Source organism: Papaver somniferum, chromosome 7, assembly GCF_003573695.1.
Source record: "Papaver somniferum cultivar HN1 chromosome 7, ASM357369v1, whole genome shotgun sequence".
NCBI lineage: Eukaryota > Viridiplantae > Streptophyta > Magnoliopsida > Ranunculales > Papaveraceae > Papaver > Papaver somniferum.
In genome coordinates, this window is record NC_039364.1 from 9,645,845 (window position 1) to 9,659,347 (window position 13,503).

The 13,503-nt window shown below is 36.3% G+C and overlaps 1 protein-coding gene across 1 annotated transcript; it reads right to left on the bottom strand.

The window, feature by feature from the left end:
- Positions 1-11,877: 11,877 nt before the first annotated feature.
- Positions 11,878-13,045, bottom strand: LOC113294052. Its single transcript, XM_026542478.1, has 4 exons — positions 12,908-13,045; positions 12,759-12,823; positions 12,564-12,627; positions 11,878-12,360 (listed from the first exon to the last, which is right to left on the bottom strand). Exons 1-4 carry the CDS (start codon positions 13,043-13,045, stop codon positions 11,878-11,880), a joined length of 750 nt encoding a protein of 249 aa, XP_026398263.1.
- Positions 13,046-13,503: the final 458 nt, after the last annotated feature.

A 13,503-nucleotide genomic window follows, 5' to 3' on the forward strand; every position in this document is an offset into this window, starting at 1 on the left:
TTGTTCCACCATGGATGTAGGCACAACTTGCCGAACCACGTTAAATTCGTCTCTTTGTTCATCTTTTATTCGTTTTCTAACCCTAATCGCATTATAATCATCATCAAATCATCGTGTTTAGTGCCTAAAAGTAATTTTGGGTACAAACAGTATCAATACATAACATGTTACATACTACATATGTATTTTGATACTACATATTGGTAAGTAGTATCAATACATAACATACTACATATTGGTATGTAGTATCAATACTAGTGGTAACATATGTAGTAACATACTAGTATACTAGTAGTAACTAGTATTATACATAACATAGTAGTATACTAGTAGTAACTAGTATTATATTATGGAGAGCATAAAAGAGGTTTTTACATAGTACTATATGTTAGTGTTAGCAGAGTAATTTTACTATTTTCAAATATTTTTTGTACTAGCGAGTAAATATTTTTTCCCGCTGGACTAGCCATTAACCCGGATCGGGTTTAGTGGACTAAACAACAAAGTTCTCAATACTTTTACCAGATCATGGAGACTGGAGAGGTCTATAACATGTCCTGGATCAGATACCCATGCAAGCCCGTCAAAAATAAAATGAAAATTATCTGGACTTTGGAGGGCTAGGCCCGTAGCATGTAGGCCTAACTCTGTCGTATAAAAGTAGAACGATTTTTTGGGCACCATTGTTTTTTTGGGGGGACCATTGTTTGGGTAAGACATTAGAAGTAAATCTAGGTCACCCCTTATCTAGAAATTTTTATTAATACCTAAATTATCCACCTGATTAATTTTGGGTAATGATTAATTTTAGTTAATAAAAATTAGTGTAATGATTAGTGAAATGATTAAGTTAAAGATAATTAGTGAGATTAAAAAATCAGATGGGTTTTTTTTAAAAGAAGTAGAATTATTGAGAGAGTAAAGTTAGAGAAGATGAAGAACAAAAACATGGAAAATAATTTTTTTTTTGAGTCACTAATCTTGAGTATTGAAGTGATGATTCAATTGATGATAACTCATCTAAATCATCATCTCCTTCCTCTCCTAGAGTATTTGTTAATCTTCACAATGATCCGGATATGAGTTATTTCTTAGATGGTAATTGTATTCTTCCTTAAACTCAATCTCAAGAGGAAAACATCGGATTTTACCAACCACAACCGGAGAAAGAGTATTTGGGTACCTAGATATGCTTCAAACTTAGATAATGTTGGTTGAATTGTTCCAAATTTTCAAAAAAATATAAATTTTTAGAGTAGATTTGGGCTTGTTCGGTTACCTTATGTGAAGAACAGGTAACCGAACTCATCTGAAAATGTAGTTCAGTTACTTCCAAACACGCAGGTTACCGAACGCGATCTTTAATGGAGGTTTTTAGTCTTTCGGTTAACAGACATGTTACCGAAATTTGTTTATAGGATTTACAGAGTAATGTTCGGTTGGAAAGCAATGTCACCGAACTTTAGGGTCTAGAACTTCGGTTGGTTCGCAACCAATAACTAACCGAACTTTACATAAAATAAGATTTGACTTAGTGTACAAAGTTCGGTTGGTTTGCAAACTGCATATAAACAAACTATCTAACCGAACTATACATAATATAAGATTATACAAAGTTTAATAAGTTTGTTTGGTTCGCAAACTTGAACCCAACAACATAACTAACCGAACTTAACAAACAAAAAAAATCAAAAGTTTCAGAGTGATATTCGGTTACCTAGTTAAAAATGGAAGGTAACCGAACTTTATACTTGTTATTTGTTCGGTTACATGTCAACTTGCTTTACAAACCGAACCTGGAGTTCAGTTATCACGATAAAATTATCTTGTTGTGAACTTGTAATTGATGTTATTCCACTACTTGTAGATCGAATTCCAACCTATACGAATGGATGATCAACCTTCTCCGGTTGGTATGTTGTTCGAAGATACATCACATCACTATGTCAATGATTTGGTATTTGAAGAACCTATTGATGCGAAGAATTGGGCTAGAGAGCATGCCAAGAAAGCCAGCTGCGTATTAGTTTTGAATGGAAAAGAAAGCAAAACTCGTTTTGAAATGGTTTGTGAGAGAAGTGGAGATCCGGATGTTAGTCACAAGAGGAAGGGTTATGTGAATAAAGGAAAGACAACGAGGAAGAATACAACGTGATCAAAGAAAATTAAATGTCCGTTCAAGCTAGTATTTAGTAAGTGCAAAAAAAGGAATGGATGGGTTCTATTTATGGATAAGGTGGAAGGTCATCATAACCACCCTCTTCCGGAGGATCTTGAAGGACATGCAATAGCCGCAAGGCTCATTCCTCAAGAAATAGAGAAAATAACTAAATTTAGGAGAATGGGTATTTCACCACTTAATATGATTTACTTACTAAAGGATGATAACAAGGACAACGTATCATCTTTGTCCACCATTTACAATGCAATTGAGACAATTAAAAGGAATGAATGGAAGGATAGAAAAGTGATGCAACAATTGTTTTTTTGCGCTCAAGAGAAAGGCTACGCGGTTCAAAAGAAGGTAGGTCCGGAAGAAGAAATAACGCATCTCTTCATTGCGCATCCGAAGAGTGTTCAATGGCTTAATGCTTCCATCAAGTTCTTACAATGGATTTCACTTACAAGACTAACAAATATGAGATTCCATTGTTGAACATTGTTGGTCGTACCTCGACGAAGTCACCGTTTACCGTTGCTTTTTGTCTTATACAAGATGAGCAAGAACCAAGTTACACTTGGGAGATACAACAATTGAAGGCCATCTACCGAGATGATGATATCCCCGGGGTTTTAGTGATGGACAATGAAGTAGCATTAATGAACGCAATAGAGAGAGTCTTCCCATTAGCACATAATATTCTTTGTACGTTTCGTATATGGTGTAATGTGATGAATAGGTGCAAGCCTCAACTTTGTCCACCAAAGAGGAAAGCATTTGAAGAGATTAGTAAGCTACCGGAAGATGAACAAGTGGATGCAAAAGAGGAGTTCGATAAACAATACATTATAAATCACGCTAAATGATAGGCTTTCGAGATTGCCTATTTATAATAACCGCAATCGCACGGTGTCTAACTAGTAGACATTGGAAAGTACGGGTCGTTCCCACAAGGAGCGGTGGAAATATCAATAATCAGTGTTCCTAATTAACTTACCAGCAATAATGTTTTTGGAATTTTTGATAGAATAATAACAGAAAAATAAACTAAAGTAACAAATGAAATCAATGTAAGAGTCGGTAACCAGGGTTCTATGGTATCCACCACTATTTCTTTTCAACTACTGAAATGAAACATAAATATGAATAGATGTTTATTTTCCGTTCTATCGACATCACCTATTATAGATATTAGAATCGAAAATATCACTGATATACCCTAAGCGTGGCACATTAAAAGACTAAATCCAAGCATGAACCATCAAATTACATCAGCGAGAAAGTTGTACGAAACTAAATAAAGGTTCACAAATTCTATATGGCTTTTCTAAGCATAACCCATCAAAGTTTTTAACAAAGCATGGATCATCAAATAATAAGACATTTGTATTTGTAAAACTATCAATAAAGCACATAGGTTTTTAAAACCGATGAAGCAACAACTTATATTTTCGATTAATCAATAAACATTTCAAAAACTAATATATTCAAATCATATTGGTGTAATGCTACATAATTAATTCAAATTTGCCTAATACCTAAAATGGTTTCAACCCATAAAAACCCTAATTACAAATTTAGCAAGACATGGCTTTCTCAAAAGCCATAAACAAATGAAATAGAATCACTAATCAAAATGGAATTGAAAGAATGGAGTTGCAAACCCTCTTCCTGTTCCTTCTGTAGCGGCGGCCTTTTGTTTTCTGTCTTTTCTCCCCCCCCCCCCCCAACTATGAATCCAGTCCAGGCCCGTAGCAAGTCCACCATAAATAGGCCCACTTGGATCAATGACGTGGAATTCAACCATGTTAACAAATTAAAAGAGAATGGAACTATTTTTATGTTCTTTCTTCGTACTGTGTCCAGTGGACTTTCGTTCCATACTCCAACTAACATGCGGACCCTTCTTTTCTACACACCATGGAACCACTATTGAGGACATTCGAAAAACTAGGATCACGAATCCAACTCACATCGACAGCAGCATCTCTTTCACTTCTTGCTTTTTATTCCTTTCGAAAACAAAACCCCCAAATCCCATTGCTCTTGACCATTCAACAGACGCACCTCAATCTCGTCACCATTGTTGATCTTTGCTGCAGTGGTGGGCGTCTTCATTCTCTCCCTGTTTCCGACCAAGTCTTGGCATCCACCGGCTCACAGCTTAAACCAGCTCTGACATAGCAACAACTCCACCTCGCACCACAAGAATGACAGCCGCATGAAACTTCATTGTTTTCTCATTTCAAATTTTCAACAGTAAAGAGAGAAAACGCTCTCCTTTGTTCCATTGGTGGAGTCAGGTGCTTGCTTGCACTGTTGCGCAGAAACAATTCTATAATATTTTGTATTCACTGGCCAGGAAATGTTTTTCACCATCTTTGATGCAGTAAACTGTAGCACTGCTGCTTTTGGCCGCCAACATCATTTTAGCTCTTATTTAAGCGGTTTATTCTCCGGTATCGAATTCACTTCTACTTTCTACAAAAATACTAAAATAGAATTATTAGTCAGAATATTGAGTCCTAACTAATATAAATATGGGTACAAAATGTATCACTAAATGGGTTGCTTTTTCCGGTGAATGGGAGTCATTGACTTGGTCTCTCACCGAAGAAGAGTATAATCTAAATCTTGCCGCATTTATCGATCATTGGTCTAGACCCGAGTATCCCTAGGATATTGTAATGTACGTGGTTGAGCAATGGTTGGATCCGCACAAAGAGCGCTTCGTTTATGCATTTACCAACCACCATAAACACTTTGGGAATCAAGCGACAAGTTTGGTAGAATCGGCTCACCACTAGTTGAAGAAAAATCTTTTTGGATGTGTCGATAATTTTGTGGTTGTGTTTAACGCAATGCAGAATTACTTCAACCGCGAGATTGATAGAATTAAAGAGAAGTTTCAAAAAAAACGCATCATGAAGTACAAAAAGATTGTACAAAAAAGATGGTAACATCAAGAAATTGGAGGACTTTAAGTTGTTCAAGGGACTCCATTATAATGTTTCACATGCTTGCATTAATAGGTTAATGGTAGAGGTGAATTTGATTGACATATGGGGAACCAAGCCGGACGAGGTGTGTGTTTGCGACATGATGAAGTCTATGGGACTCCCTTGTCGCCATATGATAGTTAAGTATGAACATGGCATAATCCCTTTAAGCGATATAGATCCATATTGGCAAAAGTTAAGTTTTGTTCCTCCTCCAAAGGGCGATGCCGGAGATGAGTTTGGTGACAATGAAATGGAAAGAATCGTTATCGAGATGTACCAGAACATGAACAAACTCGAAGGAAAATATTTTAGGATGACATGCGGACAATCGATTATCCACAAACTTCGGAGAATGTGCAAGAACCGAAAAAAGACAAGGGTAAAGGTAGTCCAAGCACCAAAGAAACCAAAAAACAAGTAAGAGAATATGCAAAGGTGTTGGCTAAGAGGAAAAGTGAAATGACCCCTTTTACTAGAGATCCTTCGGGGTATGAGCATACCGCGGCGAAGTACCAAGAAGATTCTAAGAAAAGGTATAGGAATATTATGGAAAAATGGCGAAACAGGTGAACGGGATATGAATAAAAAAGGACCGATTTTACACTATACACCAACCCCGCCTACTCTATCGGAACCTAGCCAACCAACTCAACGAGACATGAAACTTAAGGCTCCAATGTGCCGCATCCAAGAAAGAAGTCGACCAATCGATGATACACCACCTCCTATTGATACAAGCTTCTTGAAAGAGTTACCTCCTTACATCCGAGAGTACGTCATATCCACCGACGACGTCCCCACGGATGGTAATTGCGGTTTCCACGTTGTCGTACAACAACTAGGGACTTTCACTGAACGTGCCAAACAATATCAAGGGTCTGCAGTCACTTATATTCGCCAAAGGTTGTTAGGGGAGCTCAAGGAGAACCCGCAATTTTATAAAACAATGTTGTACGATGGGGATTGTAGTCTCAACGAGCAATTTTTTTAGGTATCAAAGTCATATTAACGGCGGAACCCCAATCACAAGGGACCATTGGATGGGCATGCCGATATGTGGGCACTTAATTTCCAGCGCTTTCAATTACGTGGTTCACTATTTCTCAAAAGATGCTAGTTTCACCTACACTCCGAAAACAACTATATTTGTCGAGCAACTTAAACGTAGGAGATTGGTGATCGCTTTGATTAAGCACAACCACTTTATAGGCCTCCGGTTAAAAACCGGTTGTCCATTGCCTCATATATGTGGAACCTCTTATTGTAATGGATTTAACCCCGACACAATGTTGTTGGTGTCTAATGTATGAACATAACATGAAGATGTGGAAAGCTTTGAAGAAGTCGGACGAAATTATACGCGAAGGTCAAGTTGTCCTTGAGGATGATTAAATGTATCATTAATTAAACTAAGTATGCTTTGAACATTATATTATGAATTAAAATAGTGTTTTTTGGAATTTGGTCTTATTTTTGGTGTTTTATAGTGTTAGTGTATTACAATTTTTTTTTTATGTTTACAGTGTGTAGTTCGGTTCCCTGGCACAATTTCGGAGGTAACCGAACTATACTTATATTCTTGTTAATTTTGGAAGCAATTTTAAACATTCTAACACTCAGTATAAATATTGATAGTACATCGTAATTAATATCCGTAACGAACACAAAAGAACTCCTTAAGAACATAAAAATGAGCTTCATATTTAAAATTATTTCTTGTCCATTGCTGAACTATTACATGACATTTCCGAAAATAAAATTACAGAACACTTAATATCCCAAACGCGCTATGAAAAAGTCTTTAAGGATGCAGAAATGATCTTCATATTTGAAATCCTTTCTTTTCCATCTTCGCCATTTATTTTTTGATGTTAAAACGATTTCCTCGAATGTTTCACCCCTAAGTCAATACCTCCTTACAATCCGAAATAAAGCCAAAAATTCCACAACTCTATATCTTATCTTTCCAAATCTAATGAAAAAAGCTAAATGGTCAAGGTTATATGACGGTTCCTATGTCGGAGCATAATTTCTCATGAATTTTACCCCAATAACTTTGACTCATAATACCATTCATTCTTCGTTCTTCACCCCTCTTTGGATAGTATAGTATGTAGTTTCTGCAAAGAGAAAGATCTTCATCTAGATTAAATTTATGACCACCAGATGTCATTTTTAGAATATTTTGAAACAAAATGTTAACTATGACACACATATATATACCACTAAGGTGTATAACAGCTATAAAAATAGCCGCTACTTGATATTTGTGTCAGATCAAGTACATTCTAAATTCAAAATTAAAGTTCGGTTAATTCGCAAATTTACCATATAACCGAACTCAACACTTCCAAAAAATTTAGAAGTTACAGAGTTGTATTCGGTAACCTGGTAAAAAATGGTAGGTAACCGAAATCGTTTATTCGGTTACCTGTTAAATTTTTGCAGGTAACCGAATTTCAGCTTATTATGACTGGTTTTGGAACCCCATGGTTCGGTTACATACCAATTTTTTGCAGGTAACCGAACAAACAAGTTTGGTTACCTGCCATTTTTTACCAGGTTACCGAATACAACTCTGTAACTTCTGAATTTTTTGGAAGTGTTGAGTTCGGTTACATACCAATTTTTTGCAGGTAACCGAACTTGTGTTCGGTTACCTGCCATTTTTTACCAGGTCACCGAATACAACTCTGTAACTTTTTAATTTTTTGGAAGTGTTGAGTTCGGTTATATGGCAAATTTGCGAACAAACCGAACTTTGAGATAACAAAGTTCGGTTGCTTTAGGAATTTGGTGTTAAGTCTGAGTTGGTGACGTTCAAGTTTGGTTTTCTCTCTTATGGTGGAGGTTCTATGGAACAAGTTTGGGTGAATTACATTTCGGTTTGATTCCTATTTAGGATATGTAGGCAACCAGTAATGGTGCAATCGATGATCAGAAGATGGAGGGATAACAGCTGATCGTCTCATGCATGAATGCATGATCCGAGGTGGAAAATTGTAAGGAAACGTGGGTTTCCTAGTTTAGGTTAAATTCTTAGTTTGAGTTAATTACCATATTAAGATGGGATACCTAAATTGATCATGGTTTCCTAGTATGAGTCGGTTTCCTAATCCAAGGAGGCCAAGACTTGGGAACCAAGTTTGTAACTCCTATATAAGGAGCTCTAGGCTAAGTGTTTTAGTCATGCAATCCTCAATGTAAGATGTGAGGGATTCATCCCACCTTTTGAGGTGGTTATGTGAGAGACCTAATGGTGGAAGGAGTACATCATTATGGTGCTTATGGGATAGTTATCGATGTTGGAAGATATGTCGTTATGGAGTATTCGTATGGAGATGTTGGTAAGACATCTTGTTGAGGAGAAGATCATCTTGGTGGTGCTGGATTAGATTATTGGTGTTGAGCTAAAGGCGTCCATGATAATCTATATCAGGGTGTGCAGAGAAGATCGTCTCATTGTAGTAGATAATATGGTAAACATTATCTCGTATGGGTGAAGACGCTACTTTGGATCTTATAGGGTGCTTGTGAGAGTTCTTATGTTCGGTCACGTTATGGTGAGTCGATGGATTAAATTATTCAATCAGTTGTGTAATTCTCAATGGTGATTCTATAATGAATAAAGAGGTCGTAGCCGTTTGGTGGATGTAAACAATATTACACACATTGTGTATATTGTCGAACCACGTTAAATCCGTGAGTACTTACTTCTTGTTGCTTTGTTTATGGCTTGCATCTATGTGGTTCTCTTTCTTTTCTTCTTATCCTAAATCACAGTAAGGTTCATGGAGCAATCCGAGAGACCAAGTGTTTCTTGTTAGCTAATATGTTTCCGCAAGATTAACACGTAGATGGCTTTGAACCCCAACAATTAGTATCAGAGCATTGTGTTGGATACCAATTTTCTCAACAATTGGTAACAGAGCATTAGGTTAGATACCAATTTCCCTAACACTAAATATATGAAAGTCACATATGTATTTGAGACTAATCCTTTTCACTCGACTGTTGAGAAAATTCTTCCCCTTCTTCCTTCTGGTTTCCAATTTCTTACTCTACATGACTTCCTGAGCCACCATCTCGGAGGTGGGATTTCTCTTGTTTCACAGTCTTCATATTTTCTTTCATGGGTAGCTTAGTTGTGTATCTCTTCCATCTTCTAATAACACCGACATCAACACCTAGCTAGAACTGAACCCTGTTAGCCAAAATCATGTCCTTCTTAAGAAAGTGTTATATGCAAATACCACCAGCAGTAGGTTATTGAATTAGATAGTATTACGTCATCGACAAGATGAACCGACAAAAACAACTTTGATTCTGCTGAACACAAAATGAACTCATAACAGTCACAAAAGCAGTTTCTAGATCACAATGAATTTCCATTGAAATTTGTTTCATGTGCAAAGGAATCAGAGCTGAAGGTTCCATGTACATGTGGTTGAAAACTTGGTATATCAAGATTATTAACTATTGATGGATCATATATTACTGCATAAACAATTGGAGACGTTAGTAATAGTGTATTACCAACATCTAGTGATATTGATGGCATGCAGGGAATTATATATGGGATCAATGTTCATGAGAAATGTATTAGCTAATGTCTTTAGTAAGCCAAAAGAAGTTATACAAGTTTTACTGAGAATGGATGATTTCCAAATGCGGTTGGTTATGATTTTAGTCGCAATCATCTTTGAGGGAAGAAGTATTTCTTAGCTTAAAGTTGATCATGTAATATCCTCTGAACTTTTGTTATTAGTACTTTATCAGCTATTTCATGTTTGATATATGTAAAAACTACGAAGTACGTTCTGTTTCAATAAACATTTTGATACTATCGATTGCTTAACACATGCACTAATAGAGAAGTATACGCCTGTCTTGTCTTGAATACAGGTAACGGCAGTAGAGATCATGGGGATGGGGCAAAAAAAAATCCTTCCCTTCAGGGAAGCAAAATCACAGGGCCGGCCCTGAACCTTTTGCTCGGGACTATGACCTCTAATATATATAGTGCATCAAACTGATAATTTAAATTGAAGTTCTACTAGACAAAGCTCGTCAATGATATTTTTTACCAGATATCGAGGCATGCAGAATCGATGTTGGAAATCTTGATCAGAGTACACACAATTAGGAAGAAAATAATCGTGCATCGGCTTTTGGTGGTAAAATTCCCTCCCTCGATACGTATATATTCTTGAGAATACTTCTTGTAGCTCTAGAACTCTAGGTATTGTGCACGTATGTACGAGCATCAGACTACCGATTAGTTTATTATCTTCGGCTTCCTCATCACCAAGTTTTTGCAACCTCCATTTATACATTTCTTGATGTAATCTAAATCGATTCATAATAACATTCATCTCTTCATTGGATCTCTCCATTGCAGATTCCGAAATTTAAAATTGAGAATACATATAGAGAAATTGGTGAAATATATGTAGAAGTAGGTGTGAGTAATTTGAAGAAGTACAAAGACGTATATATAGGAAACAACAGGGGGAAATAGCCGCTGCAAAATAACTGTTGGTCGATAATCATAATATTACTGGCAATATTATGAAAGTCGAGTGATGGATTTTATGACGCTAGCGATATTCATAATATCGCCAGCGCTGTTGATAATATCATTCGATAGAATCTATGTCTCCCCATGATTTTACCATAGTGGCGTAATTCATTTACCATACCACCTGGTATGTCAAACATGTTTTTTAACCTTGTGCTTAGAAATAGGCCCAAAACCCAAAATTTGTGCCACGGCTCTGTGAGCTATGATCTACACCGCACCCCCAAATTTATTAGAATGAACAAATTCCAAATTAACATGTCCTATTGCATTTGGAAACAATACTGATATATGATACTCCCTCCATTTTAAATTAATAGATTAATTTCATATTTAAATTATACATAAAACAAGACTAATATTTTGAAGTAGATGGAGTAGATGAACCTCGTGTCTGTCCCACACTCATTGTGGGTGAGATCCAACACCTCATTCGAGGTCGATTTCTGCAATTTTATGGAGGGGTCACAAGACTCACACCCACTTATCTTATTCTCCCCTAATTTTCAGGGACCGAGGGCCACTAGGTTTTGAATTCCAACACTTGAGGGTTCTTTACTTCATTTTAGTGGTTATGGGTTCAAACAATGATAATAAAACTTAGGGAATTTTAATAAAATGCCACACTTCCAATATGCAGTTTCTGAAAATGTCATCATTTTTTTCAGAGTTTACTAAATACCATACTCTTGATTTATTTCATCCCGTTTTTTTGAGATAACGGTTAACGGGTGTTAGTCTCTGTTAGTGCATACGTGGCATTAAATAACCTGTACAAAATTACATAGAAGTCCTTGCATCAGTTAACAGGGATTGAGTTAATCAATTAACTGGGATTGAGTTAACCGGCTATAGAGTAGTGAGTTAACTCGCGACTCGGTGCACGTGAGAAAAACGTGCAAATAGGGTTATCCATTCAAGTTTCAATCTCAATGCCATATGTAAGGAACTTCAAAAGATTATTAACATGTAATTAGTTCTTAACTAATATCATTTCCATTCATAAAGTAAGATTATCCATCAAAATAAAACTGAATTCTGGTACATAAAAAAAAAACAGATCTAACACAATGATATCAGTGTCTAAAGCAAAAAAAAAAAGATCTAACACAACAAAAAGCACACACACGCTTCTACTTCTTCTTAGCCTTGCTTTGCTTTCCCTTTGTGACAGGAATATGTTGACTAACAGATCCAATACCAGTAAAGTTCTGACTGAAATTCAGAACATCTTGTGTAGATCCATGGGTGCTAGGTTCTGCTGGTGCTCTTCCAAAGTTTTTAGGTCCTGTTGACTCACCAACAAATGAAGATGTACCTCTGGATTTGTTCACCTTTGCTTTACCCCTTGCAGTGTTACTTTCAGGATGATCTCTACTAGTGAAGGTGCAGTTTGCAGCATCATACTCGGTGCTTGGCATGAATCCAGTTGGGTTTTTACCAACATCACCACCAGCACAGGTTCTCTTATTATGACCAGCAGTAGATCCACACTTTCCACATTTCCTTTTCTTCACCACAGTTTCAGGTTCATCATAGCTCCTCTTCCTCTTCTTTGCTGGTCTTCCAGTTTTTCTTTGATAAGGAGGAGGCTTTAAGTTGATGTCCATGGATGCCTGCCAATTAAGATAAGAAGAAGAGAAAAGAAATGAGAAAGTGAAAGTAAAGAAATGAAACCCTAAAAGGTACCTTATCTTCCCAGTTCAATAACCCTAAAAGAAATGAGAAAGTTAAAGTAGAGAAAAATAAGGATATAATAAAGTAGAGAAAAAAGTAAATGCATCACATTCAATAGTATATTTAATGCTGAAAAAAGTACCTTATCTTCCCAGTTCCATTCACTTATGTCTTCTAGTGGATTTACAACATCTGTATATATGGTCCTATAATATTCCACGGAGTAGTAAGGAGCACAATAATTGTTCAACCCATCAAACAAATGTGTCAGTTTACAGAAACAAAAGTAATAGCATATTACAACCCAAAAGTAATAGCATATTACAAAATTTCTTACTCTTTCCAGTTTGGCCTGAGCAGTTTAAATGCACATACAGCATGTTGACAAGGTAATCCCCTTAGCTGCCATTGCAAACAAGTGCATTGTTTGTCTACAATGTTCATTGTGAAAATTTTCTTGGTAGACACATTAGTCACCAAATAAACCTGTCCAACCACACTTCCTTCTGTATCAAACTTCCCAACCAAGTCAAGTATCTTATTTATCAACTTAACAACAGCAGGGACCAAATAATTTTGATTCCACTTAGCAGATTCTTCCCTTCTCTTAAATAACAAACACATTACTAACTGACCATACATCATGCCTAGTTGGATTATTGGTTTATCTCTCATATTAGAACTCATAGAATTAAATGATTCTGAGAAATTGTTATTCATATGCTCACAACAGCTAAGGGGATCAAAATAAGCCCTAGATCAAGTACTTGGATCTTCTTTCCTAAGATATTCACCAGCAGCCGGACTTTCTTTGCATATGTTGTCAAAGTGCTCCTACATTATAGTAACCTGAGTTATTATATAACCTACTAACTATGAATCAAAAAACATAGGGATATTTAAAAAGAGATGCACAAACCTGAAAATGGCTCACTTTGTAAGCTTTGCATGCATTCCACAGTGAGTTGTGCAAGGTTGGTGCCTTGTGGTACTTCTTGAAGTTCTTGTACAAGTGCCTGCAAAGAAAGAGTAAGTACCTATTTTATACTAACTCTAAACCCAAAACACATAATGTAAACTAA

What these genes read in the sequence shown, in the direction of transcription:
- LOC113294052 (XM_026542478.1), bottom strand. Translation starts at nt 13,045, where the DNA reads ATGTGTTTGTTATTTAAGAGAAGGGAAGAATCTGCTAAGTGGAATCAA. An exon ending in AAGGAAGTGTGGTTGGACAG is followed by an intron (nt 12,824 to 12,907) that starts GTTTATTTGGTG and finishes TTGCAATGGCAG; the next exon opens with CTAAGGGGATTACCTTGTCA. An exon ending in CTCAGGCCAAACTGGAAAGA is followed by an intron (nt 12,628 to 12,758) that starts GTAAGAAATTTT and finishes GGAATATTATAG; the next exon opens with GACCATATATACAGATGTTG.